This window comes from Pseudopodoces humilis, chromosome 12, assembly GCF_049639895.1.
Source record: "Pseudopodoces humilis isolate 2021_Gansu_Grassland_sample_001 chromosome 12, ASM4963989v1, whole genome shotgun sequence".
Classification (NCBI taxonomy): Eukaryota; Metazoa; Chordata; class Aves; order Passeriformes; family Paridae; genus Pseudopodoces; species Pseudopodoces humilis.
The window spans coordinates 16,280,096-16,307,741 of NC_142211.1; the positions used below are offsets into that span (position 1 = coordinate 16,280,096).

At 43.9% G+C, this 27,646-nt stretch overlaps 1 protein-coding gene across 1 annotated transcript in view; it reads right to left on the bottom strand.

The window, feature by feature from the left end:
• Nucleotides 1-27,646, bottom strand: part of LOC148183436 (zinc finger protein 131-like) — a 59,467-nt gene that overhangs the window by 16,760 nt on the left and 15,061 nt on the right. Inside the window, exons 3-5 of the mRNA XM_088061396.1 lie at nt 14,162-14,263; nt 12,375-12,519; nt 8,013-8,695 (exon numbers count right to left, since the gene is read on the bottom strand). Of these exons, the coding sequence (XP_087917522.1) occupies nt 8,013-8,695; nt 12,375-12,519; nt 14,162-14,263 (930 nt within the window). The remainder of the gene's footprint in view (nt 1-8,012; nt 8,696-12,374; nt 12,520-14,161; nt 14,264-27,646) is intronic.

The window sequence follows — 27,646 nt, forward strand, 5'->3', positions numbered from 1 at the left end:
AACACATCATGCAACCAGTGCTACATGAAGTAAGTGGGTAGCATTAGTTACACAACAAGCCTCAATGGGAAAACCCAATTTCCCAGGAATCCTAGAAGAGATATTGGATTGGCCAGAAGCCAGAGATTTTGGAGCACTGCTGGAGAAGGTGACTCGTGCCCAAGAAGCACCACCATATAACGAGTTACCAGAAAAGAAAAGAAGCTATGATTTACTGATGGATCCTGCCAAGTGATAGGAAACCATTGGAGGTGGAAAGCTGTTGTGTGAAGTCCCACACAACAAGTCATTGAGACTGCTGAAGGGGAAGGTGAATCAAGACAATTTGCAGAGGTGAAAGACATTCAACTAGCCCTAGAGATTGCTGAGTGAGAAAAGGGGCCCATACTTTATACCAACTCCTGGATGGTGGCTAATGCCCTATGGGGATGGCTGCAGCAGTGGAAGAAAAGCAATTGGCAATGCAGGGGTAAACCCATCTGGGATGCTGCATCGTGGCAGGACATTGCTGCATGAATAGAAAACATGACTCGGAAAGTACATAATGTAGATGTGCACATGCCCAGGAGTCGTGGCACTGAGGAGCATCAAAACAATGAATGGGTAGATAAGGCTGCCAAAATTCGTGTAGTTCAGGTGGACCTAGATTGGGAAAGAAATGGTGAGCTATTTATAGCCCAATGGGCCCATGAAACATGGAGGCATCTTGGAAGGGATGCAACATACAGATGGGCTCGTGACTGAGGGATGGACCTGACCATGGAGGCTATTTCACAGGTAATCCATCAGTGTGAAACATGTGCTGCCATCAAGCGAGCCACACGAGTGAAGCCTCCTTGGAGTGGAGGGAGGTGGCATGGTTTCCAGTATGGTGAAATCTGGCAAATTGATTACATTGGGCCATTGCCACAAACATGCCAAGGCAAGAGTTATATCCTCACCATGGTAGAGGCCACAACTGGCTGGCTAGAAACATACCCAGTAAACTATGCCACTGCCTGGAACGTGATTTCAGGACTTGAAAGACACATTCTGTAGCGACACGGAACCCCAGATAGAATTTGATCAGACAATGGGACTGTCCTGGGTTGATTATGATGTTAAATTGTATCCCCATTCATCCACCTAGACCAGACACAGGTTTTGTATTCTTAAAATTTCATCTAAGAGTAAAAGTGAGTGGAAAAGAAGCACCAAGTCTGTTATCAGAGACTGTACTTGCTCCCCCCGCATCCCGGGATGGGGTTTTGACTACAGCACAGACAGACAACAAGAGACAGATCACCTTGGCTTTCCAACTAGCCGAAGCAGAGAGGTCTTCCTGGACTGTTTTCTTTTCCTTGAAACAGATCGAACCTGCTCTGAACTGGGGACTCGGGGGAGCACCAGGAGCTTGCATCCGTAGACTACCGAGAGCCCAGCCTGGGCAGCGGCATTTTCCAGCAACAGAGGGATTGATAACAGAGCGAACACCCACAGGAAAGAGACCCTCTGAATTTTGTCATCTCTTCAGAGCGACGAGAGGTTTTGTAATTTGATATTGCTCATTCTTGTGCTGGGTACTGCTGTGCCTGTTAAATAAACAGGTTTTTTCCACTTCTCTCAGAGAAACCTCTTCCCAAACCGATTGGGGGGTGGGAGAAAGGGGCCACGTGGGTTTGCTTCCTGGGGGGGGGGGGGGCATTGGAGGTTTTCTCCCAAATTTGCCCTAAACCAGGACAGAGACTCATTTTTTAAATAATCTTATAAACTCCTGGGCAAAGAGACATGGCATTAAGCAGATATATCACATTCCCTATCACCCACAGGCCTCTGGGAAGATTGAAAGATATGACAGGCTGCTAAAAACTATGTTAAGGGCATTAGGTAATGGGACAGGGGAGCACTGGGATGCAAACTTGGCAGAAGCCGCTTGGCTAGTCAACACTAGGGGATCTGCTAACCGCCCTCATCCTGCCCAAACCAGGCTCTTAGACACTGTGGAAGGAAACGAGGTCCCTGCACTACATATAGGGAAGTGGCTGGGGAACTCAGTGTGGATTTCTTCCCTCATGGGAAAAGGCAAACCCATTTGTGGGATTGTCTTTGCCCAAGGACCTGGGTGTACTTGGTGGGTGATGTGGGAGGATGGGGAGACCTGGTGTGTACCTCAAGGAGATTTAACCTTGGGGTAAGAATAACCTATATTCTAAGTTGTATGCTACAGAAGGTAAAGTAGCAGGAGGGACACGAACTGACGAAGAATGAATTTTGCGAGGAGCAAGAAGAATGCGATGATGAACAGGGATGGTGGCAGTATCCAACCATGAACCATCAAATGTACTATTTCTCCTGTCCTGATCCCACATCCTGAGAGACCACCTGAAGGGATGTGAAAGGACAGGTGATAGTTAATAAAATGCATGTTTAATATAGAGATGGTTTAAGGATCCTAGTACTGAGAGTATATAGCTTATATGGGATCCAAGCATGATGCAAATGGTATAGAATAAGGAGTAGAGATCATATTGGGTCTGACCAAGGTAAAGTTCACAGCCCTTACAGTGCTGTGCTTTGTATTGGTAGCTGGACAGGTGTTGATAACAGACTAGTGTTTTGGCTACTGCCAAGCAGTGCTGTCCCTCTGACATTCCTTCCCCCACCAAAGAGAATGGGAGTGGGCAAGATCTTGGGGACACAACCAGGCCAGCTGACCCAAATTGGCCAAAGGGATATTCCATACTATATGATAGCAGCTCAGATATATAAGCTAAGGGAGAGAGGAGGAAGGGGAGGCATTTGTGAGTTTTCAATGTTTGCCTTCTGGAGGAACCATTACACGTGCTGAAGCCCTGCTTCCCAGGAAGTGTCCGAACATTGCTGCTGATGGGAAGTAGAGACTGAGCTTTTTTCTCTTTAGCCCATGCAGATCTCTGCTTATTTCTTTCTTTTACTGTAATAAAACTGCCTTATCTCACCCTGCTGGTTGTCCTCCATCTTATTCTCTTCCCTGTCCCAGTGGGAAAGGGCATGATAGAGCGACTGAGTGGGCACCTGGCACACAGCCTCAACCTGCTACACAGTGTTATTTAATATCTTCATTAATAACACACACAAAGGGGTTGAGGGCACCCTCAGCAGGTTTGCAGATGACACCAAGCTCAGTGGTGCAGGTGACACACCTGAAAGACAGGGCCATCTAGAGGGACCTGGACAAGCTCAAGAAGTGGCCCATGGGAATCTCATAAGGTTTAAAAAGACCAAGTGCTGGTGCTGCACCTGGGTCGGGACAATCCCCAGGATCAATCCAGGCTGAGGGATGAACAGATCAAGAGCAGCCCTGAGAAGGACCTGGGGGTACTGGTGGGTGAGAGGCTGGACATGCTCCAGCGGTATGCACTGGCACCCAGAAACCCCCTGTGTGCTGGGCTCATCCCACAGTGTGGGCAGCACAGGAGGAGAGGATTTTGCCCCTCTGCTCTGGTAAGACCCCGCCTGCAGTGTTGCCTCCAGCTCTAGGGTCCCCAGCACAGAAAGGACATGGACCTGTTAGAGCAAATCCAGAGGAGACATCAAGATGATCAGAGGGATGGAGCATCTTTCTGTCTTGGAGTGAGTTATTATGATAGTATATTTCCTGATCCTCTGCTTTGTGCCCATAAAATGGTTGCTGTATCTTTAAGGCAAGGGATTGGATGTGTGTGGGGCTGGTGGTAGGGAGAGCCCCTGTTTTGGTGCAGGCGTTTTTAAAAGCGTTGCTGTCCAGGTTTTCTGCAGCTCAGGGGATATCATGAGAGGTGCAAGCTCGGCCTGGGACTTGGGGGGGTGGGGCCTGGGGCTCTCTCACTCTCGCTCTCTTCTGGTTCAGTATCGAGGTGGCAGCCGCGTGGGGACACAGTGAGTGCATCTGGCTTGAAATACTGTTGCCCTGTGTATTTTTCCTGGCACTGCAACCAGGGCCTGCCTGCTTGCTTCCCCGCTTCTCTGTTGTTCAGGAGTCACCTGGGACTGGGACCATGTCCCACCAGACCCCAGCCTGCAGTGTATTGGCCGCAGCTACTCCTGCATGTTAGGCTCCAGGACTTTGATCTGCCCCAGTTTCTGCACTGCAAGCCTGCTCGTTTTTTCCCTGTTTCTCAGCCGTTTGGAGGTCCAGAGCCAACGTGTGGTATGCTGTCAGGACTGGGGCTGCTCCCGCCAGGCCACTTCTCTGCACAGTAGCCCAACATTGTGACCAAGCCCTGCCCACCTCCCCAGAGTGTGCCATCTCCCAGTGGAGGTACCAGGACCAACTGCTGCCCATGAGCTTTGCAAAAGGAGCGATCTCCTGTCTTCCTCTTTGCCTGAGCTCCCACCATCACCTGAAGAGGTTGCCAAGCTCATGTCAGAGCATCCCCTAAAGCTGTGGGGAGTCACGGCAGTCTCTCTGCCCTGCTAGGAGCCAACAGTGCCCCCTGCCAGTTGTCGTTGTAACTACACCCAAGGGAAAAATTTACTTAACAGGTGGGAAAACTTCTGTTATCGTTTTGTTGTATATTATATTATATTTATTATATTATATTAGCCAGTAAAGAACTGTTATTCCTTTTCCCATATTTTTACCTGGAAACCCTTTCATTTTGAAGTGATAATTTGGAGGGAGGGGGGGTCATCTTTTCCATTCCTGGAGGATTCCCACCTTCCTTGGCAGACATCTGTCTTTTAAACTGAGACACTTTGCTATGAAAGGCTGAGAATTGGGATTGTTCAGCCTGGAGAAGAGAGGTTCCAGCGTGACCTAATTGTGATCTTCCAGGTCCTAAAGGGAGCTGACAAGAAAGATGGATACTATTTTCAAGGGCCTGGAGTGAGAGGACAAGCAGGAATGGCTTAAAACTGAAAAGGAGTAGGTTTAGATTAGATATTAGGAAAAACTCTTGACTGTAAGCAGAGTGAGGCCCTGGCACAGGTTGCCCAGAAAAGCTGTGGCTGTCCCATCCCTGGAAGTGTTCAGGGCCAGGTTGGACAGGGCTTGGAACAACCTGGTCTAGTGGAAGGCACTCATGGCAGGAGGGGCTGGAATGAGATGAGCTTTAAGGTCCCTTGTGGATATGATTTCTGAACCTGAGAGAATTTCAAGCTCTCAGGGGCTGATTGTTCCCAAGGGAAAGTATTTTGAGAACTTTTCCTCTCTCAAGGACTATTTGTGTAAATAAGGTTTTACTTTCCCAAAACAAGACACAGATGTTCTGAGAGTGTTTTCTCTCTTGTCCCACCAATGGGATGAGGGAGGTGTTGTTCCTTCTACCAATCAGGATAACCTGGATCAGAACAGCTTACAAAAGGGTTGAGAAAACCCTGAAATAAAGGCTTTTTGCCTCATGAAGAAACCTCTGGTTGTTGTGATATCGGAACCTTCGCTCTGTACTTCGTGTCCTCTAGCGACAGTCCCTTCCAATCCAGGCCATTCTATGATTCTATGAATAATACAGAACAAAACTCACACCACAAACCTTCACCTGCTCTGCAAGCTGGTCACATTAAAAAAGTTATGTTAAGTGAGGCACTGCCCAGTTAAGGACAGATTTATTCTATTTTTACCCAAATTCTTTAACAATCTTCATGTTCTGCCCAAAGTATCTGAAACTGACAATTCAAACACAACAATGGCAATATCCAAAGGCCAAAAAGACATTGTGTGACTTCTCGCACAGAGCAAATCAATGCTGTGACTTCAGCAGCAGCAATGGAAAACAGAGAGCGTATCAGCCTGCCTCTAGCTTGAGAAGTACACTGCCGAGCTGGGAACTGAATTCTTCTGCTAAAGGTGACAACTTGCTTCTCTTCCCCTGGGTATCATTAAACTATGAATTTGAAAAAAATCTCACTTAGGTAAGACTAAAGAGGAAGGGTTCTTGGCCTGATCTAACAGGCAAGATTTCACTTGCCAGTCATAAGTAACTCACAGGACAGAAATTCTCATCTAAGATAGTCCAATATTTTGCTGGACCTTTATAATCCCTGCAGCCGCAGGAAGGGGACTGCCCAAAATAAATATTTTTTTAAGCCAAAGACATTATTAATAACACAGTGACTTCTATTTGCCCAATATGTAAGAAATACCAGGGAATTCACCCATAACCATAAAGCTGCCATATCATTATTTAAATTTGGTTTAGAGAGAAATAGTAAGGTTTTTGGGATTTTTTTGTTTGGCTTTCTTTTTTTCTCCCCCAGAAACATAAAGGCAGGCATTTATCAAATGAACTTCTTGGGATCATTTATTCATGGTATGTAAATAGAGTCCATTTATTCACTCCTATGGAAGATGTTATTTGCAAGTCAAAGTACACTTCCTGTGAAACATATTTTGCAATCATGAAGAACGGCAAAGACCTTGATGAATTTCTCTCAAGAAGTTTGTATAATCTGCATACAAATTACTTCAATTACAGAGTTTTCAGACATGGGCTGATTAATTTGGCTGTTTCAAGCACATCACTGGAACTGGAAGTAATTAGATTCCATGTGTGATACTTGCATCAATAAATATTTAGAAAGTATTCTGCACCTCCTGTGATATGCTAAGTTGCTTCATCCCCAAAATCCTTCTGTCACAATAGCAATAAATATACTGTTATACTTGGCTTATTCTGTTAATCCTCTGTCGCTAGAGGACACAAAGTATAGCGAGGGTCCCGAGAAAATCACACACAGCAACCAGGTTTCGTGAGGTGAAGGAGCCTTTATTTCAGGGTTTTCTCAACCCTTTTATAAGCTGTTCTGATCAGGTCACCCTGATTGGTAGAAGGAACAACACCTCCCTCATCCCATTGGTGGGACAAGAGAGAAAACACTCTCAGAACATCTGTGTCTTGTTTTGGGAAAGTAAACCTTTATTTGCACAAATAGTCCTTGAGAGAGGAAAAGTTCTCAAAATACTTTCCCTTGGGAACAATCAGCCCCTGAGAGCTTGAAATTTTCTCAGGTTCAGAAATCATGTCCACAATCCTCCAGAAACTTTTCTCTGAAAATACTTTTGTTAGGTAGCTTGCATTTGGCTTGATCATAATGGAGAAACACTCCCTGCTTCATAGGGAAGAAGGATTTGCCAAAGAGTTTTCATAAATGCAACTTTTAAGGGGCTATTTGGAGTAGATTTGATGCAGTCATATACAGATGCAAAGACATTCCAATTAAAAGGCTTTTGCAACAGCAAGCTACAAAAGAAATAAGACTGCTACCCCTCTATTAAATTCTTACTGATGATTCATGACTGACATATTAAACAAAAACATCTGAAAGATCAGGACAACATATATTTTACATTCAGAGAGCTATCTATATAATACTTAGTACCTATTCAGATAGTACAGACTTTTCATGACATGAAGAAATAGCATCTTAACCTCCCATATTATATAGAAACACAAGTAATTTTTAACTCAAAAGATACTGTTCAGATTTCAAAGAGGCAGATTTTACAGTAACAAAAGTCTACTATAGTCACTAGAAATGTTTTGCTGCATTAATTAACAAAGAAAATGAAATCAGATGAGATGTCAAGAGCAAGGGGGTACTTTATGCCTAATGCATTAATAGGCATTTGCTCATATGTTCTGCTAGTAAAAGAAACTCTTTTAAAATGTATATTTCACTGAGAAGCTCATGGTTTAGATCATATTTCAACAGAAACATTTACTAGTAGAATTGCAAAAATAAGAGCAGCTCCTCAGTTTGGTACTTTTCAAAAAAAACAACATGCTTTAAGAAATTATTTTGAAATAAATATTTTAAGATTTAATAGACTGAAAAGAGAAGCTTCATTAGTGCTTCCTGGTTTTAGGCATTTCTTTTTAACCACCTCAATCCCTCAAAGTTTATATCAACATAAAACAAACAAAAGAAATTAAAACTAAACCAGCATTTTAGTTGCAACTAGAAGCCAAGCATTTCTAGCACTCAGGACTCATGCATTTTCTTCAGCACATTTTGTATTTCCCCAAAACATTAGATGCAAAGCCACAAGAACAGAACCATATCAGTATTCTTACCTGTGTGCTTTCGGAGGTGCTCTTTAAAATGTCCAAAGTGATCAAACTGCTTATCACAGTATTGGCATATATGTATTTTCTTGCCAGGTCTTTGCTTCTTGCTAGCACCACCTTCATCAAGGTGGTGACAAGTGAGGTGTTGTTTCAAAGCACTCTCTCGTAGGTAACTTTTATTGCATGTGTCACACTTGTAGCTCTCAGCAGAGTGTGTTTTCATGTGTTCCTTAAAATGGTACAACAATTTAAATGAACGGTTACATTTTTCACAGTGGAATAAATTCTTCACATGTGACAACTGAAGTTCCACAATTTCAATATCTTCTACCTGTTTGCATGAGGGATCAGTTGCACTACCACCTTCTTGAATCTGGCATTTTGTCTCTCCTTGACGATACTTACTGGTGATATCTGCCAAAAGAGCCAGAGCAGATTCATCTGATGTACCTGTTGCATGTATGTACTTTATAGATTGCTCTGCAGAAGCTACTTCAAGTGTTTCAATGCTGTCATCTTCCACTTCAATTGTCCCTTCAGCAATCTCAACCTCAATTTCAACAGGCTCTGATTCTGCAGATGGCAGTGTTTCTGTGATAACATTAGACGTTTCAGCAATCTTCCTCTTTTTTGCTTTATTTTTACCTTGCCTTTGATTTGATTCTAAGGGTGATGAATTTTCTTTGTTCCTGAAAAACATTTACATAAACATAGTTAAGATACATAAGCACTTACATAACAATTCCTGCCTGATGCTAAGCTTCTACATTAAACACTAGCTAGATATTTCTTAAAGAAGTTGAATGATGAGTTACCACATAACCTGCCCCCATTTCAGATGTTAATTTGTCCTTAATCTATACTCCTTAGAGCTGTAGAACAGCAGTTAAAGCTGTGGAGCCTTTAACATAAGGTTATTAAAGTGTTTTAAATGGTTCCACTTGAATGATACAAAGCACCTATCAAGATGGAAGGCCAGTTAGCCTAATGACATAGGTTTATATAAGAAATGCAAAATTCTGTACTTTGGCCTGCCTACTCAGAAATAAGATTCAAGTTCTTCCTACACTATTCACTTCTCAAGCTCTGGAGTACATGAAATTGCCTGCAGCACTTACAGCTTCTTAGAAAACACTACAGCTGTGACTTCACACAATGATTATTATAACATCTAGTACTCCAGGAAAACACACAGCTAACAGTTGTAGTAAAAAAGAAAAACGCCACTGGGATGTGAAAAGAGTATTTTAATTTAATTTATCTGGACTTAAGCACAGCTCCCAGCTCTGGTCTTCTTTTCCTTGAACCATAAATACAAAACCCCTTTCCTCCAAGATGTCAGAGATAGCATCCCAACTCAAACACGGACAGAGCTGACTGGGTGTCTCGGTTTAGAAACAAATTCTAGGAGAAAAACGTTCTAAAACAAGTGTTTTTTCTCTAAGGAGAGGGCTTCAATAACACCCTTTTCTTCTGCCAATGAGAGATATGGATACCAGGGGATGAAAGTGAAAAAAAGAGTAAAACTGTTTATTAACAAAGCAAGATGATCCACAAAGCACGGGAAAAAAAAATAAAAAAAATAATAAAAAAAAATAAAATTAACTTTACACCTCACCCCCACCTTGCCGCATGGCTGAGAGGCAAAGATGGCAACTGCCCTTTGTCTCTGTCAGGGGAGGAAAAAAAAAGAGTTCGCAAAGCAGCCTGGAACCTGCTGGATTTCTGGTGTGGGTCTTCTCCTCGCAGCCGGCGAAGTTAGTGGAGTTTATTATCCGTTCTTTTGCCGGCTGTCTTTCCAGGGTTCGGACTGGCCGGAGCCGCCCTGCAGGTTCCCCAGGCAGGAGCGAAAAAAATACCACAAACCCAAAAAAAACTTGCTGAAAGGATTTGCCAGTGAAAAGCCTCCAGGCCAGAGGAAGGGAAAAAAACAGAACACCCCCCCCGAAGCTTCTTGCCTAAATTGGCGAAAATTAATCCAGCAAACAAGTCAACGAAGTAACAATCCACGTAACCACCAACCACATCGGAGAGAGCTTTAACAGAGCACGAGCCCCAGGCTCCCCGCCCCACCCCCCGGGCCCATCTTAAAGCTACAGCAGTTGTGTTCTGGGCATAAAGCAGACAGGGAATAAAGAATAATCATAAAATCACCCCAAGACACTGGGCCAATGCTTTCAAGTCAAACACTCATGATTATCCACAGCATTTACATGCCGGAGGTTTAAATATTGATTATCAGTTTTGAAAATGAGTGGCTATCTTCCCCTCAAATCAGACTGTAATCAGAGTAATTTGTACCTTTACCTTCCTTTGCAGCCTGATAAATCCTTTTATGTAACCTACTCCCTATGACTTTCAGGTTTTCTAGCAATAGGGGTGATAAGGTTTTTCTCCAGTATCAGTATGTCATACAGCAAAGATGTGTGGCTAATGACCTAATGCAGGATACAGCTTATTAAACTGCACCTTATTATATTCAGACACAGGAAGACAGCAGCTAAACTTAAGAGTTTCACCTAGGCCATATTTCTGATGCCTAAAAGGTGACAGTTACTTTGCACATTACTGCAAGGAGCTCCAGGACCACGTACAAAAATAATAATCTGCTCAGCAAAGAGGAGACTACTGTCCTTGAGTACATTGTGTGGCTCAGGTGTGAAACTGAATGAGGACACACACATACAATACACAGTACCTCAAGGAAGGATAGCTGGTTTTCTTTTAAGTCTAGATTATATGCTGTGCAACTCTGATGCATTACACAAATGGTTAGTTCTATAATAACCTCTACTTTAGCTGAAGTTTCTGATGCTTGCCCCTTTTAGTCAAAGCTCAGCTAGAGGCACTGTATTGCAATTTGTCCCCTTCCTACTGTGAAGAAGAAAACTGAGACTGACAGTGGTACTCAAGTTTGTTTTTCTAACTAAAAACACTCATCCAAAAATCTATGAACAATGGAAATAATTCTAAGAACAGACTGGCTTGCACATGTGTGTGTTAAGCCAAACATTTATTTCCTTGTAACATAAGAATTACAGCATTTACTAGTGCTGCATAACCAACAAACATTATACGTTAGTGGGAATTAATTGCAGACTAGACAGTTTAACTTGACGGACAGATCTGAATCCTGGTCAAACAGCTCTACCAGTGTACAGAGACTCAAAGTGATACCAATTAGAACATAGTTTTTTCAATTTCAAGTGTCTTAAATTTCTCAAACAGACAGCAAAGGTCTGCTTTTCCCTAAATGAAGAAAAAAAAAAGTTATTTTGGTGATACCATGTTTAATCTCAATAATGTCAAAAAAGGATATTGTTGGGGTTGGAGAGTAGAACTAGAAATGCACAATCCTATCTTTTCTATTAAAAAACCGCACTACAGTTATTCAGCTCTGCTACCAATCAACAGAATAACTTGATTCCAAAAAACAAAAAAAACCCCACTGTTGTTGAAAACCAAGTTTCCAGGGTATCGTGTCATGGAGGTTTTGTTTGTTTGGCTACTAGAGGAACTCAGTGTCAGAGCTACTCTCCTTAGCTTAGTGTGTCTATGGGGAGATAAAGAAGAAACAACTGTCTTTCCTTAGCCTGAACACAAAGACCTTTCAAAATGTCTAGAAGAGAAAGCAAGGATAACTGTAATGCTGGGAGTTATTTATTGCCCCTCCCCCTGCTTCATGACAGGAGAACAGTATAGCATACAGAAGAAATGAGAACATGACAGCACTTTGTGAAAGAGAAGGAAGGGGAAGAAAAATAGCATGATGGAAATGGCACCTGTTTTTCTCAGGTCGGAGTTTGGTAATGGATTACAGTTCCTTTTACTGGATAAAAGGTGCTACAGCAACATTTGATTAAGTACTGATCCCATATAAAACCAATTATAACAACTACATTTGTTCAAGAAGTTTGAGAGACTAAATTTGCAACAAGAAGCTTTAAAATCACGGCCTATTCTCTTGAAAGCAGAAAGCTGCATGAAATCAAGAGAGCAGTGCAAACTTGCTAATGTGGTCTAATTACCTGAGAGATATCATCACTGTACAGCCAACTGTCAATCAGGTGTGGGCAGTCAGTATAGAGGTCTGGTACTAGTTATCATAAAGTCACAGTCCTACAATGTCTGCAACATTTACCAGCCATGTCACTTGTCACTGAGTTCTAGCCCAAAGAATGTGACATTCATTTTTTTAGCTTGTATAATTCTGACCCATATCTTATAGTAGAAGAGTATACAGTACCACATGAGTTTAGGAGGTTTCAGGATAAAGAAGAGCACTGCAAAATACTGGCAGCTCTCATACAAGGATTCTTAAAACTCTACATTTCAGTGTTGGGAAGAAAAAGAGGCTTATACGTTTACCTGATTTCAAGTGCTTTGATAGCTTCTAACATCTGTAGATACTCAGCTGCTTTCCAAACATCATTTGCTTCTTCCTCACCTTGGACCATTAGTTTTGCTGTATAGGTGAACTCAATTAGGTGACGAAATGCCATATTACTTACACCTGTTTACAAGCAAGAAAAATGGCCTCTTTTAACAATTCCTCAGTCTTTCACACTTGCCTGCTCACAGTACTCCAATAGCCAGTTTCAAGAAGATGCCACCCTTGAAAGGCTTACATTGGAATAAAAAGTCTACTATAGGAACAGGTGAATCTGGAACATCTACAGTCATTCCATGACAAAGATAAAAAGAAGGATAAAATAGACAAAAAGCTACTTGTATAAAATAAAAAAGTTCAAATTTAAACATAAAAATATGATATCTCTCTCTCTCAAGAGATCTCTGAGCAGCAAATTATTAAAAGCTGCATTGCTCCAGGAAATTTCTTCTTACTTACCAGGAAGATATTGCTCCACATCTATCATGTTCTTGCATCCCAGCAAAAGTATCTTTTTATTTTAAATTTTTCTTCAGGGGAAGTTTTTTCCACTGGCAATAGGTACCTGTACTGGTTTTGGTTGGGACAGATTTAAATTTCTTCATAGTAGCTAGCATGGGGCTATGTTTTGGATCTGTGCTCAATCATAGAATGGTTTGGGTTGGAAGGGACTTTAAAGATCATCTAGTTTCAACCCTCTGCCATGGACAGGGACACCTTCTACTAGACCAGGTTGTTCCAAGCCTCATCCAACCTGGGCTTGAACATTTCCAGGGATAAAAAATCCACAACTTCTCTGGGCAACCTGTGCAGGGCCTCATTACCCTCACAGTAAATAATTTTTTCCTAATATCTAATCTAAACCTAGTGTCTGTCAGTGTGAAGCCATTCCTCCTTGTCTTGTCACTCCAGACCTTTTTAAATAGTCTCTCTCCATCTTTCCTGTAGACTCCCTTCAGGTACTGGAAGATCACAATTAGGTCACCCTGAAGCTTCTCTTCTCCAGGCTGAACAATGCCAATTCTCCTAGTCTTTCCTCATAGCAGAGATGCTCCAGACCTCTGATCATCTTGGTGGCCTCCTCTGGACTTGCTCCAAGAGGTCAATGTCCTTCCTGTACTGAAACAGTGTTGATAACACACTGATGTTTCAGTTACTACTGAGCAGCACTTACACAGAGCCAAGGCCTTTTCTGCTTCTCACACTGCCCTGACAGCGAGCGGGCTGGGGGTGTGTGGGCAGTTGGTAGGAGACACAGCGAGGACAGATGACTCCAGCTGACCAAAGGAATATTCCAGACCATATGACATCATGCTCAGTATATAGTGTGTGTGGGAGGCAGGTGAAGGGGTGACTGCTAGGACATTGGTCAGTTGGTGGCAAGCAACTGTTTTAATGTGCATCACTTGTCTTCCCTGTTTTTTTTTTCCTCTTTCTTTTCTCTTTTACTTATAATTTTTTACAAAATTACTATTTCTTTTTAAGTATTAAACTGGTTGTATCTCAATCCATGAGTTCCTTTCTCACTTTTACATTTCTGATTCTCCCCACTATCCCACTGGTGGAAAATGAGCCAGCCTGGCTCTGTTGTGCTTAGTTGCCAGTGAGGGTTAAGCCACAACATTACTTCACAACTCAAAAGCTGATATCTAGAAAGCTAATCAATATGATCAAGCGTGCATTTAAGCTCATACCAGGGATACTACATTCATTTTGAGCATGGGCACACAACTCTGAAGGTTTTAATTTGCATGAATCGGACTACCTTCAATCTCCACCAAGGGCTCCTGAGTGAAATCTTGGAAGAATTTGTAGAAGAACTGGCTACAGGCAGCAAGAACAGCCTTATGAGCTTTGAAATAGTGACCTACAAAGAGAGACAAAAAATTTGGTTTAGGATAACACCTTCTTTACTCATGGTGCAGCATAAGTGCAGATGCAGAGAAGACAACAGCTGCAGAATCACCCAGTCTACAAATCTATTCCAGCAGCACACAATCACTTAGCATGTCTCCTTGTAACATGGGATACCACTGCAGCTAGCTTGTCCCATCTCATGCAAATCCTTGCTGACATCAGTGACCTTGCTGAAGCTCTGCAATTCAATCAGCTGAAGGACTCATTCAGGAGTGTTTCTCTTTTCAAATATTTAAGTTGTGGGAAATTTCTGTTCAAACTTTTTCCTGTGTGTCTTGGGCTCAGCTCTCAGATTTTATCCAAGCCTGTCATGGTTAAACACTGGCCAAACATCAGGCACCCATTAAAGCTGTTTGCTCATCTTCTCTTGCTCTCAGATGCGCAGAGGAGAGAGAAAAAAAATAATGAAAGGCTCATGAGTTGAGATTACGTATTGGTTTTATAGGGCCTGTTTTTTGGTAGCAGGGGGGTGTTGGGGGTTAGTTTTTTTTTTTTTAGTTCTGGCTTGCCTGTGGAATTTTTACCCATTAGTTTAGGGGAAAACCTAACTCTGGGTACTTGGTGGGTGCTTGACAAAAGACAAAGAGTTCGGCCAGGCTCGGGAGGGTGGGGACAGTTTGGCGGGCTTCTTCAGCTTTGGAAAAGAACACTTGGGGCGCAGAGCTGTTGCGGTGGGGAGAAAGGAACCTCGCAATCACCTAGAAGGAGCTGCTGCTTCTTCTCCTTCCCTCTTCGTTGGTGGCCTTGCACCCCTTGTCCTGCCGGGACGTGTGGCAGTGCCAGGCAACGCCGCGGAGCTGCTGATCCACCTCAGCCACCAGCCCGGGATCTCAGCTCATCCCTGCTGTTCCAGCTGAGTGTTCCTCAGAGCCCTGCAGGAGCACCGGGACTGCCCGCCCGAGGGGGTTTGTGAAGCAAAGCCTGTCCTCCATCCCTTCCCGTCTCAGCTGAGAAAGCTGTCACGGTGCCCCTGGTTCTGTTTTCTTGCTAATGCTGTAGTTATTGTTGTTTGTTTGCCTTGTTATGCATACTAGTAAAGAACTGTTATTCCTATCCCCATATCTCTGCCTGAGAGCCCCTTGATTTCAGAATTATAATAATTCGGAGGGAGGGGGTGTACAATTTTTCATTCCAAGGGAGGCTCCTGCCCTCCCTAGCAGACACCTGTCTTCTAGAACCAAGACAGATTTTGGCGCCCAATGTGGGGCACTGAGAGAAAAAGGGCAAAAAAGGAATAACAGTTCTTAAATAACCTAACTTTTGTGTGCTGGATTTAGAAACCTTGTTAGGTAGAACCATGTTGTTGAGCTTACCCAGGTTCGCGGGGCATGTGGTCACAGCTATATTTCTTCCATTTCCTGCACCTTACCTAAATATGGGTCCTATAGTTGTTGTGAATTCATGTTGTAAATATTGGCTTTTCACAATTATTCTGATAAATATATATGCTTTCACTATATTCTTTTCTCTCTTAGCAAGTTATAGGCTTAGATAGGAATTCTGAATGGTAAGAATATGTTTCATCCGGACAAGGCAAGACAATGGGAGGATCAAGCTGTGGAAAACAGGCTGTTATCAGCAGCAGGAAATGGAGAGCAAACTGTTATCAAAAAGCCGGTACCAGGACGTGGGCAGGGGGGAAAGATAAGCCCAGCTGCCCTCAGAAGAAGGATGAGGGGCCCGGACCCTTATCAACAACTGACCATCTGCAGAAAAAAGGAAACCAGACTCCAAAAGAATGCTGACCAGCTAGAATAATGATGACCAGCAAAAAAATTATGCTGACCAGCAGAAAATGAGACTGTGCAAGAGCATGATCCAAGAAGGCGGAACCAGGGAGGGGACATGCTTGAATATGCATTAACCCCTCACAGCAAGGATGGGATAAAAGGGGTATCCCTGAGATACCAGGTGTGCTCTTGGTCAGCGTGCCAAGGCACCCGGCCGTAACTCTTTGCTTTACTTTATGTCTCTTATTGTCTTTATTAAACTTTTTTAAAATTTTACAGGAGTGAACTTCGTTTTTCACAGAAATTGGGGGCTCGTCCGGGATGAAGCACCTCGCCCCGGGGAAACCAGGAGATTCCAGGCGGGGGAAGGCGCCTCCCTGCCAGCTTTGGTAATCCGCTTTGGCTCTTCTGGTGTCATCGGTGGTAGCAGGGCAACACCCGGAGGACAAGAGAGAGACAAGTAAAGCAAAGAAAAATAAAAAAATCAAAGTAATAAAGCGCTCCTTCAAAACCCCATAATCTTTCAGGACCTGAACAGGAATTGGTACATACTGATCAGTGGGGTGGAAACGGGGGGATGAATGTGTGTGAATGAGACGCAAGCTGGTTACCCCAGACCTGCGGAGCGAGAGCGGAGTCCATACTACCGCGGTTCCTATCTTTCGCGAGAAAATAGGCCGGGAATTGGACGAAGCGAATGAAAAAGGAGTGAAAGAATCCCCCCGGGGTTACTGGGACTGGGGTCTCAGGGAGGGGTTGGACCCCTGGAAAGGAAGGAGTCGGGAGTTCTCCTAAGTTCAGTGTACTAGGAGACAGGACAAAAAGGGGATAAAAAAATAATAAATCCCCGGGAATATTGCCAGGTTGAGGGTGCAAACCACGGGAAGTGTGGGATACAGTACCCAAGAAAATCTGGGGGGTTGGCCAACAACACTGAAGGTACCTTATTATTGTATTGTCTTGGTGTGAGTGAAAGTGAGTGTGGAAAGCCTATTAAAGAAATGAGAATGCATGTGTGAATGAGAGATCATGTATAACTGTATCTTGAAGGGGGGAAGGTGGACTCTAACAAGAACATTGAGAGAGGGATTTGGGGTTTGTTGGTTTTTGTTGGTGGTGCTGTGAAGGGTGATTAGTGCTTTAAAGAAGTGAACTCGTGTTTTTTCAAGGGAATTAACATAGGTATTTTAAAGAAGTGAACTGGTGTTTTAAAGGAGTGTAATTGGTATTCTAAAATAGTACAATTGGTGTTCTAAATAGTGGTACTTAAAAGGAGTAGGGTGAAACAGAGAACACTTGGAAAAATGGGACAGAGAACCAGTAAGCTGGCCTTAAGAGAAAAAAGAATTAATAAAATACCAGAGGATATACCTCAAGATAGTCCCCTCGGGATCAAACTAGCAAATTGGGATACAGATCCAAATACAAAGGGGAAAGACAAAGTAAAAATGATCCAATTCTGCATGAAGGAGTGGGTAAAAAAGGAAATTAGACCTGATCATGTTTACTGGCCAAAATACGGGTCCTCGGAGGCTTGGATCTGCCAGGCTCTAAATATATTTGTGAATTCAAAAGAGCCATACAATCCAGAAGAAAGAGAATATGCCTCTTGCTGGTTAGGAAACACAGAACCTCTGGGAGCCAGAGTTTTTAAAGTATCTAAAACTCCAGAGTTTGAGCAAACAGAAAATAAAAAAAAATGGGACCCCCTGGATGTCTTACCTCCACCACTAACACAGGGAGCCCTCCCGCTGCAGCCAGCCGCAGGGGTTCCCCAGCCTCCGGGAATTCCTCCGCCTCCAATGGCGCTGGGAATCCTCCCACCCCCGCTGATGCTGGGAATTCCACCCATCCCTGGAACTCCTGCCCCCCCCTTTGAACTGGGGAGAGCGCTGCGTGTCCCGACTCTGGCTATTGCTCCACCCGCCCTGGCGGCCCCGGCTTCACTGCTGGACACCAGCACTCCGGCTGCAGCAGCTCCGGCTTCAATGCCGGACCCCAGCAGCTCTGCACAGGCGGCCCTGGCTTCACTGCCAGGCCCCGCCCTCACTCCTTCTGCACTAGGGATCCCAGCTTCCCTGCCGGACTCTGTTTCTGCCTCTTTTCCTTTGGAGAGTTCAGCACCTGCCGCCCAGATAACATCCCTTCTTAACGAAGGGGCACCATATCAGAACACAAGGGGAGCAATTAAAGCTCAAAAGCAGCCTGATAACCTCTCTGTTACCAACACTAATACAAAACAAGGGAAGGGGGGTGTAAAAACAGATAGACAGGGAGAGTGGAACCAAGAAATCAATTTATTCCCATTACGAGAAGTACCTATGGGAGGAGTCCAGGGGGGAATGGGATTTGTGAATGCTCCTTTAACTTCTACAGAAGTTAGGAATTTCAAAAAGGAGATTAAAGGGCTATTAGAAGACCCTATAGGTACGGCTGAACAATTAGATCAATTCCTAGGGCCCAATATTTTCACTTGGGAAGAAATGCAATCAATAATGAAAATAATATTTTCCCAAGAGGAAAGAGATATGATTAGAACTGCTGAGATAAAAATATGGGAAAGAGAAAACCAACAAGGCCCACCAGGAGAACAGAAATTGCCAACTGCACCTCCTGATTGGAACCAGAATGATGAAGTTGGGAGGGGAAGTATGAATGATTATCGTAATTTGATAATCAAAGGGATAAAGGAGGGAGCGCCCCGAGGGCAAAATGTTAGAAAAGCCTTTGAGAGACAACAGGGAAAAGAGGAAACCCCAACTGAATGGCTGGAAAGGCTCCGAAAAAATATGAAACAATACTCTGGAATAGACCCTGAGTCCCTAGCAGGACAAGCCCTGCTAAGGGTCAATTTTGTCACCCGGGCATGGCCAGATATTAGAAAAAAAATAGAAAAATTGGAAGACTGGCACGACAAACCCTTAAATGACTTATTAAGAGAAGCTCAAAGGGTTTATGTACGGAGAGATGAAGAAAAAGCTAAAGTGGAAGCAAAAATCATGATAGCCACTATGAGGGAAAACACTTTCCAGAAAAATCTGAATCAAAAACCCTCAGGAATTCCTCCTAAACACTCAGGGGCTAGAAGTGGGGAAAAGGGAAGAAATAAAAATCCAGCACAATCAAAATTCCCGGGACAACCCAGGAATACCTGTTTTTATTGCAAAAAGGAAGGGCATTTTAAACGAGAATGCCCTCACTTAAGGAGGGATCTAAAGATATTTCAAGAGACACCCCCAGAGGAAGAATAGGGGAGTCACGGGCTCTATTTTTTGGGGGACAAATACCATCTGGAGCCTTTGAAAACTTTAAAAGTGGGCCCCCAAGAGGAGACATTAGAATTTATAGTTGATACTGGGGCAGAAAGGACTTGTGTTGTTAATATTCCAAAGGGATGCGATATAAGTAATGATACTGTAAAAGTAACAGGGGCAAAAGGGGAAGGGTTTAAAGTTCCTGTCATTAAAAATGTGGTCATAGAAGGAGAAACAAAAATAGGAATAGGAGATGTTTTACTAGTTCCTGGGGCTGGCAGCAACTTATTGGGAAGGGATTTACAGATACAATTAGGAATTGGGGTTATCCCAGTAGAAGGGAAAATGACAGCCAAAGTGTTAAAACTTGGCCAAGAAGATGAAGAGAAAATTAACAAAGAAGTTTGGGCTGGAAAAGGAAATAGGGGTGGATTGAATATTGACCCCATAAGGGTCACTATTGAAAGGGAAGAATGTCCCATACGTGTACGTCAGTATCCTATTTCTTTGGAGGGGAGAGAAGGCTTTAAAGCCAGTAATAGAAGAATTGATAAAGGATGGGACATTGGAACCTTGTAAATCTCCTCATAACACCCCTATACTCCCAGTAAAGAAACCTGATGGAAATTACAGATTAGTGCAAGATTTAAGGGAGGTAAATAAAAGAACACGAGCCCGTTATCCTGTGGTTCCTAATCCTTATACTCTTTTAAGTAAAGTCCCACCTCAACATCAGTGGTTCAGTGTGGTGGATCTTAAAGATGCTTTCTGGGCCTGCCCACTGGCAGAAGAAAGCCGAGATATTTTTGCCTTTGAATGGGAAGATCCAAATACCGGGAGAAAGCAACAATTAAGATGGACAAAATTACCACAACGATTCACAGAGTCCCCAAATCTATTCGGGCAAGCCTTAGAAGAGATACTACAAACTTTCCCCACTCCTGTAGGAATACAAATTATCCAATATGTGGATGATCTCCTAATATCAGGAGAAATAGAAGCTGAAGTTAGAGAAGCTACTATAAAACTTCTGAATTTTCTTGGGGAAAAGGGACTCAGAGTATCAAAAGGAAAGTTACAGTTTGTGGAATCAGAGGTAAAATATCTTGGTCACCTGATAAGCAAAGGTAGCAGGAAATTAAATCCTGAAAGAATTGCAGGGATCCTATCCCTTCCTCCTCCCTCTTCAAAGAAAGAGGTTAGGAAACTGCTAGGACTGTTGGGATATTGTAGATTGTGGATTGAAGGATACACACAAGCAGTAAAATTTTTGTATGAGAAATTGACAGGGGGAGACAATATAAGATGGACTAAAGATGATGATGATAAATTAGAACAGTTGAAATTGAAACTAGCCTCAGTACCAGCCCTAAGCCTACCCTCCTTAGAAAAACCCTTTCATTTATATGTTAATGTGGAAAACGGAGTAGCTCACGGGGTTTTAGTTCAAGAATGGGAGGGGTTAAGAAACCAATAGCCTTTTTATCCAAATTATTGGATCCAGTGAGCCACGGCTGGCCAGTATGTATTCAGGCAATAGCAACTACTGCTATTTTGGTGGAGGAAAGCCGTAAGCTCACCTTTGGAAGTAAATTAATTGTATGCACACCCCATGCTGTCCGAAATGTGCTAAATCAAAAAGCTGAAAAATGGTTAACAGACTCCAGGATGTTAAAATATGAAGCAATCTTAATTGACAATAATGATTTGACAATAGAAACAAGCAGGAGTCTCAATCCGGCCCAATTTCTGTATGGGGAACCAAAAGATGATTTGGCACATAATTGTCTGGAAATCATACAATGCCAAACTAAAGTTCAGGAAGATTTAGCAGAACAAGCCCTTTTGGAGGGAAAAAAAATATATGTTGATGGTTCATCCAGATGCTTGCAAGGAAAAAGAATGTTGGGATATGCTGTAGTTGATGGGGAAAATATGCAGACCATTGAAAAAGGAAGTCTACCTTCAAACTGGTCTGCTCAATCTTGTGAATTATATGCTCTAAAAAGAGCACTGGAGCATTTAGCACATAAAAAGGGGACCATCTATACTGACTCAAAGTATGCCTTTGGAGTAATTCATACCTTTGGGAAAATTTGGGAAGAAAGGGGGTTACTAAACTCAAAAGGGAAGGGACTAGTACATGAGGGACTTATTTTAGAAGTTTTAGAAGTGTTAAAACTGCCTGAGGAGATAGCTGTAGTACATATCAAAGGACACCAAAAGGGAATGACACCTGAAATAAGAGGGAATAACTTGGCGGATCAGGAGGCTAAAGAAGCGGCAGAAAATGGGGACAAACGAGTAATGTTAATTTTAACCCCAGACAGGGAAGAATTGGAAATCCCTAAATTTAGTGAGAAAGAAGAAAAAGAATTGCTTAAGATAGGGGGAGAACGGGATCAGTCTAGAAAGTGGAAACTCCCTGATGGGAGACAGTTACTTAATAAGCCACTCACCAGGAAAATATTAGAAGATATGCATCAGAAAACTCATTGGGGTACTCAGGCTTTGTGTGATCACTTTCTAAGGGATTTTGGATGCATTGGAATTTTTGGGGTAGCAAAACAAATAACTGAAAACTGCATAACTTGCCAAAAGGTAAATAGAAAAATAATGAGAAAAACACCATTAGGTGGCCGTGAATTAGCCTTACGGCCATTTCAAAGTATTCAAGTGGATTTCACTGAATTTCCCCAAATCCAAAAATGGAAGTTCCTATTGGTAATAGTAGACCACTTAACTCACTGGGTGGAAGCTATTCCCGCTGCCAGGGCCACAGCTAATGTGGTGCGTAAAACTCTTTTGGAACAGATTATTCCCAGGTATGGAATGATTAATAAAATAGACTCAGATAGAGGAACACATTTTACATCTAAAGTCTTACAGCAAATAACCCAAACCTTGGGAATAAAATGGGAATTGCATACCCCCTGGCACCCACAAAGTTCAGGCCGGGTGGAAAGAATGAATCAAACTTTAAAGAAGACCTTAACAAAATTAATGATTGAAACCCAGATGTCCTGGGTAAAATGTTTACCTCTGGCTCTATTAAGGGTTCGAACACAACCCAGGTCAGACCTGGGAGTGTCACCCTATGAAATGATGTTTGGACTACCCTTCCTTATCACCTGACATGAAACTGCCACTTATGAAGTAGGGGAAATAAGTGTCAGAAAATATGTCACCACAATTGCTAAAACACTTGAAAACCTAAGGCTAAAAGGAATGATCCCTCAAACCACCCCTTTGGAGTTCAAAATTCATAATATTCATCCAGGAGAATGGGTACTGGTAAAGACATGGAAGGAACAATCTTTAACTCCTCAATGGGAAGGTCCTTTTCAGGTACTGCTGACAATGGAGGCTGCAATCCGGACCAGGGAGCGAGGTTGGATCCACGCCAGTAGAATCAAGGGACCTGTGAAAAGACCTGAGGAGTGGATTATAACTTCTGAACCGGGTGATACCAAATTGACTCTAAAGCGGGGGCTGGGTGGTAATGAACTGGGACAATCCACAGGATCCAAGGGGTATGAGCAAAGAATCACGCCTAATTGGGAAGTGAGACCAAGCCTGTATCAGTGGTTTCAAGTCCTGCCTGGACAAGTTCTGAGACACCTTCGATATCCACCTTGGGGAGGAATACTCCCTCTCCAAACAGGAGGATCAGGGCTGTTTCGGTCGGGAAATCCTCATATTTTTGCTTTGGCCTGTGATCTGTATAAAGAAGGGGGAGAATCACAACTTCCATCAGTGCCACACCATATACCTTGTATAAATCATCCCAATACAGGACATGCTAGCTGGGTTAAATATAAGTGTTTAAGTTGTGGGAAAAATTGGTATTGCAGCTCACACAATCGGCGTTCTTGTTGTAGGGAGTGTTGAGCACATAATAGATCCTCTATCCAAACAGAATTGCAGGCAACTGAAATAATAACTCTGCTCTGTGGATGGGAATTACTGGTGCCTGTTGAGTGGGAAATACCTGAAGAACGGTGGGATACTACTGTTAAAAGGTGTCAAAAGAGATTTGCTTGGAAATTACAAAAGAGGAAGTGACAAGGAAATAGGGGGCAAGACCAGATTGGCCTCTATAACTCGCCACCAAGAAGAATATAAAACACCTGCTGTGAGCCGCAACCTCATAGGCAGGATGGGTGGGGGTGTAAGTCATACTGGACCCCTATTATTCCTTCTTCTGTCACTTATCCTTTTCCCTTTTGGGACACCAGCAAAGCCATGTTACAAATGCTATCGAAAACTTTACATGGAAAGACGCCGGGGTTTCTTTCTTATTACCCACACCAATATCAATAGTCACTGCTATAACCCATCCAAGTTAAGTGCCTGTATACATAAAGGGGAAAAATATTGGATCACAGAAAACTTAGGAGTCAGTGGTACTAGATTGGGAAGCACTTGCCCAAAAGGGGAAAAATGGATTTGCTTCACGGGGGCGGTCAAGGTTTGATAAAAGAGCAAGTGATAAGAAAAAAGATAAAACCAACACAGAAACCTAAACCTAACTTAACCTCATGTCAGGACCTGTATGCAAGGCTCAAACAGCAATTAAAAGGGGAAATAGATATCTCAAGACTAGGGAAAAACCTGTTTGTGGATTTAGGGGAGAGGATAAGTAAAGAACTTAACATAACGAACTGCTGGGTCTGTGGAGGAGCCTTGATGACGGAGGAATGGCCATGGAAAGGTAGTAGCATAGGCCCGGTGGAACTCCTTAAGTGGAACCGGACCAATATAAGAGGGGGGACTCGACCAGAAAGATGGATTCTAAGTTCAACAGTGATAGGGGAAGAATGTTTATGGCGAACTGGTAAGGAATTTATTAAAGAAATAGGGAAAACTCCCTGTAAAAGGTATAAGGTTAGCAATGGAACTTCTACATGGTGGATCCCAGAGGAACCAACTTTGTATTGGACTCAAGGAAAAGTAAAAGAAAAGAATTGTGTGTATGATAATCGAACCAGACTCTTCAGATGTAATGGTAAATGGTAATTCTGCTAGAAGCTGGCTTTGCCATCAAGAAGAACAAAGTCAAAGGTCCTGCTTGAGAGATTCAGTTCCTGGGGGTAAAGTAGCAAGATGGACGGCGTCAGATTCCCACTGAGGTCGTCAACAAGATCACAGCAATGTCTCCACCCACCAGCAAGAAGGAAACGCAAGCTTTCCTAGGCGCCGTAAATTTTTGGAGGATGCACATTCCTGAGTACAGCCAGATCGTGAGCCCTCTCTAGCTGGTTACCCGAAAAAAGAATGATTTCCACTGGGGCCCTGAACAGCAACAAGTCTTTGCCCAAATCAAGCAGGAGATGGCTCATGCAGTAGCCCTTGGCCTAGTCAGGACTGGACCAGATGTGAAGAACGTGCTCTACTCTGCAGCTGGGAGCCATGGTCTGTCCTGGAGCCTTTGGCAGAAAGTGCCTGGGGAGACTCAAGTCTGACCACTGGGATTCTGGAGCCAAAGCTACAGAGGGTCCGAAGCCAACTACACTCCCACAGAGAAAGAAATCTTAGCAGCCTATGAAGGAGTTCAAGCTGCCTCAGAAGTGATTAGCACAGAAGCACAACTCCTCCTGGCACCCCGACTACCGGTGCTGGGGTGGATGTTCAAAGGAAAGGTTCCTGCTACCCACCACGCCACCGACGCTACATGGAGCAAGTGGATCGCCCTCATCATGCAGCGTTCCCGTATTAGAAACCCAAATCGCCCTGGGATTTTAGAGATAATTACAAACTGACTGGAAAGTGAAAATTTTAGTCTCACTGATGAAGAGGAGCAAGAACAAGTGACACGAGCTGAAAATGCTCCACCGTACAACCAACTGCCAGCAGATGAAACATGCTACGCTCTGTTCACTGATGGTTCCTGTCGCATCGTAGGGATGAACTGGAAGTGGAAAGCAGCCGTATGGAGCCCCACACAACAGGTCGCAGAGGCCACTGAAGGAGAAGGTGGATCAAGCCAACTTGCTGAACTCAAAGCTGTTCAGCTGGCCCTGGACATTGCTGAAAGAGAGAAGTGGCCAAAGCTCTACCTCTACACTGATTCATGGATGGTAGACAATGCTCTGTGGGGATGGCTGGAAAGGTGGAAAAGGGCCAATTGGCAGCATAGGGGAAAACCAATCTGAGCTGCTGATGAGTGGAAAGACATCGCTACCAGGGTAGAGAAACTGTCTGTGAGGGTCTGTCATGTAGAAGCCCATGTTCCCAGGAGTTGGGCTAATGAAGAGCACCTAGACAATGAGCAAGTAGATCAGGCTGCAAAGATAGAGGTGTCAAAGATAGACTTAGATTGGCAACACAAGGGAGAGTTGTTCCTAGATCGATTGGGCTCGTGATGCCTCAGGTCATCAGGGTAGAGATGCCACCTATAAGTGGGCACGAGACTGAGGGGTGGACCTATCCATAGACAGCATTTCTCAGGTCATTCATGACTGTGAGACATGTGCCACGATCAAGCAGGCCAAGCGGTTGAAGCCGCTATGGTACGGTGGGCGTTAGTCCAAATATAGGTATGAGGAAGCCTGGCAGATTGACTACATCACATCGCTCCAAACCCACCAAGACAAGTGCTACGTGCTCACAATAGTAGAAGCCACCACTGGATGGTTGGAAACCTACCCTGTGCCTCATGCTACAGCATGTAACACCATCCTGGGACTTGAAAAGCAGGTCCTTTGGAGGCATAGCACCCCTGAGAGGATTGAATCAGACAATGGGATTCATTTCAAGAACAGCCTTATAAACAGCTGGGCTAGGGAACATGGCATTGAGTGGGTGTACCATATTTTTTATCATGCACCAGCAGCTGGGAAAGTTGAACAGTGCAATGGCCTGCTTAAAACCAGCTTGAAGGCACTGGGTGGGGAGACTTTCAAGAACTGGGAGATTAACTTAGCAAAAGTCACATGGTTAGTGAACACCTGAGGTTCCACTAACCGAGCAGGCCCTGCCCAATCTGAGCCCTTTAGAACAACAGATGGAGATAAAGTTCCAGAGGTACATATGAGAGGTATGCTGGGAAAAACTGTTTGGGTTAATTCTGCCTCCAGCAAGGACAATCCAATCCGTGGGGTTGTCTTTGCTCAGGGACCGGGTTGCACTTAGTGGGTGATGCAAAAGGATGGAGAGACCTGGTGCATACCTCAAGGGGACCTTGTTTTAGGGTGAACTACCCATGACACTGTACTTGTATCTGTATCTGCATGTACATATGTATATAGTTAAAGTAGTGTGTGTTTGTGTATAATTTAAAGGTTTAATATTTGATGTAACATTTTGGTCTGGGAAAAAATTTGGGGTGGATAATGTTTGGGCTTAGGTGGTTTTTTTGTAGTTCTGGCTTGCCTGTGGAATTTTTACCCATTAGTTGGGGGGGGGGGGGGGGGGGGGGGGGGGGGGGGGGGGGGGGGGGGGGGGGGGTGTGGGAAAACCTAACTGTGGGTACTTGGTGGGTGCTTGAGAGAAGACAAAGAGTTCGGCCGGGCCTGGGGGGGGGGTGGGGGCGGGCCGGAAAAGGGGAGGGCGGGGACAGTTTGGCGGGCCTCTTCAGCTTTGGAAAAGAACACTTGGGGCGCAGAGCTGTTGTGGTGGGGAGAAGGGAATCTCGGCATCAGCCAGACGGAGCTGCTGCTTCTTCTCCTTCCCTCTTCGTTGGTGGCCTTGCACACCCTGTCCTGTCGGGACCTGTGGCAATGCCAGCTACCACCACGGAGCTGCTGATCCACCTCAGCCACCAGCCCGGGATCTCAGCTCATCCCTGCTGTTCCAGCTGAGTGTTCCTCAGAGCCCTGCAGGAGCACCGGGACTGCCCGCCCGAGGGGGTTTGTGAAGCAAAGCCTGTCCTCCATCCCTTCCCGTCTCAGCTGAGAAGGCTGTCACGGTGTCCCTGGTTCTGTTTTCTTGCTAATGCTGTAGTTATTGTTGTTTGTTTGCGTTGTTATAAATACCAGTAAAGAACTGTTAATCCTATCCCCAGATCTCTGCCTGAGAGCCCCTTGATTTCAGAATTATAATAATTCGGAGGGAGGGGGTCTACATTTTTTCATTCCAAGGAAGGCTCCTGCCCTCCCTAGCAGACACCTGTCTTCTAAAACCAAGACAGGAGGCCACAGAGGTGGCTCTTGTGGGAAGCTGCTGGAAGCTTCCACCATGGCCAGCAGAGCGAATTCCTGATAGTTCTGAAGATGGACATGCTGCTGGCCAAAACTGGGCCAATGAGAGAGGTTGGTAATGCCTCTGTGATTACATATTTAAGAAGAAAATCAACACAAAGTGACACAATTTTTCTTCTAGTCAGAAAAGAGGAAGAGTGTTGGAAAA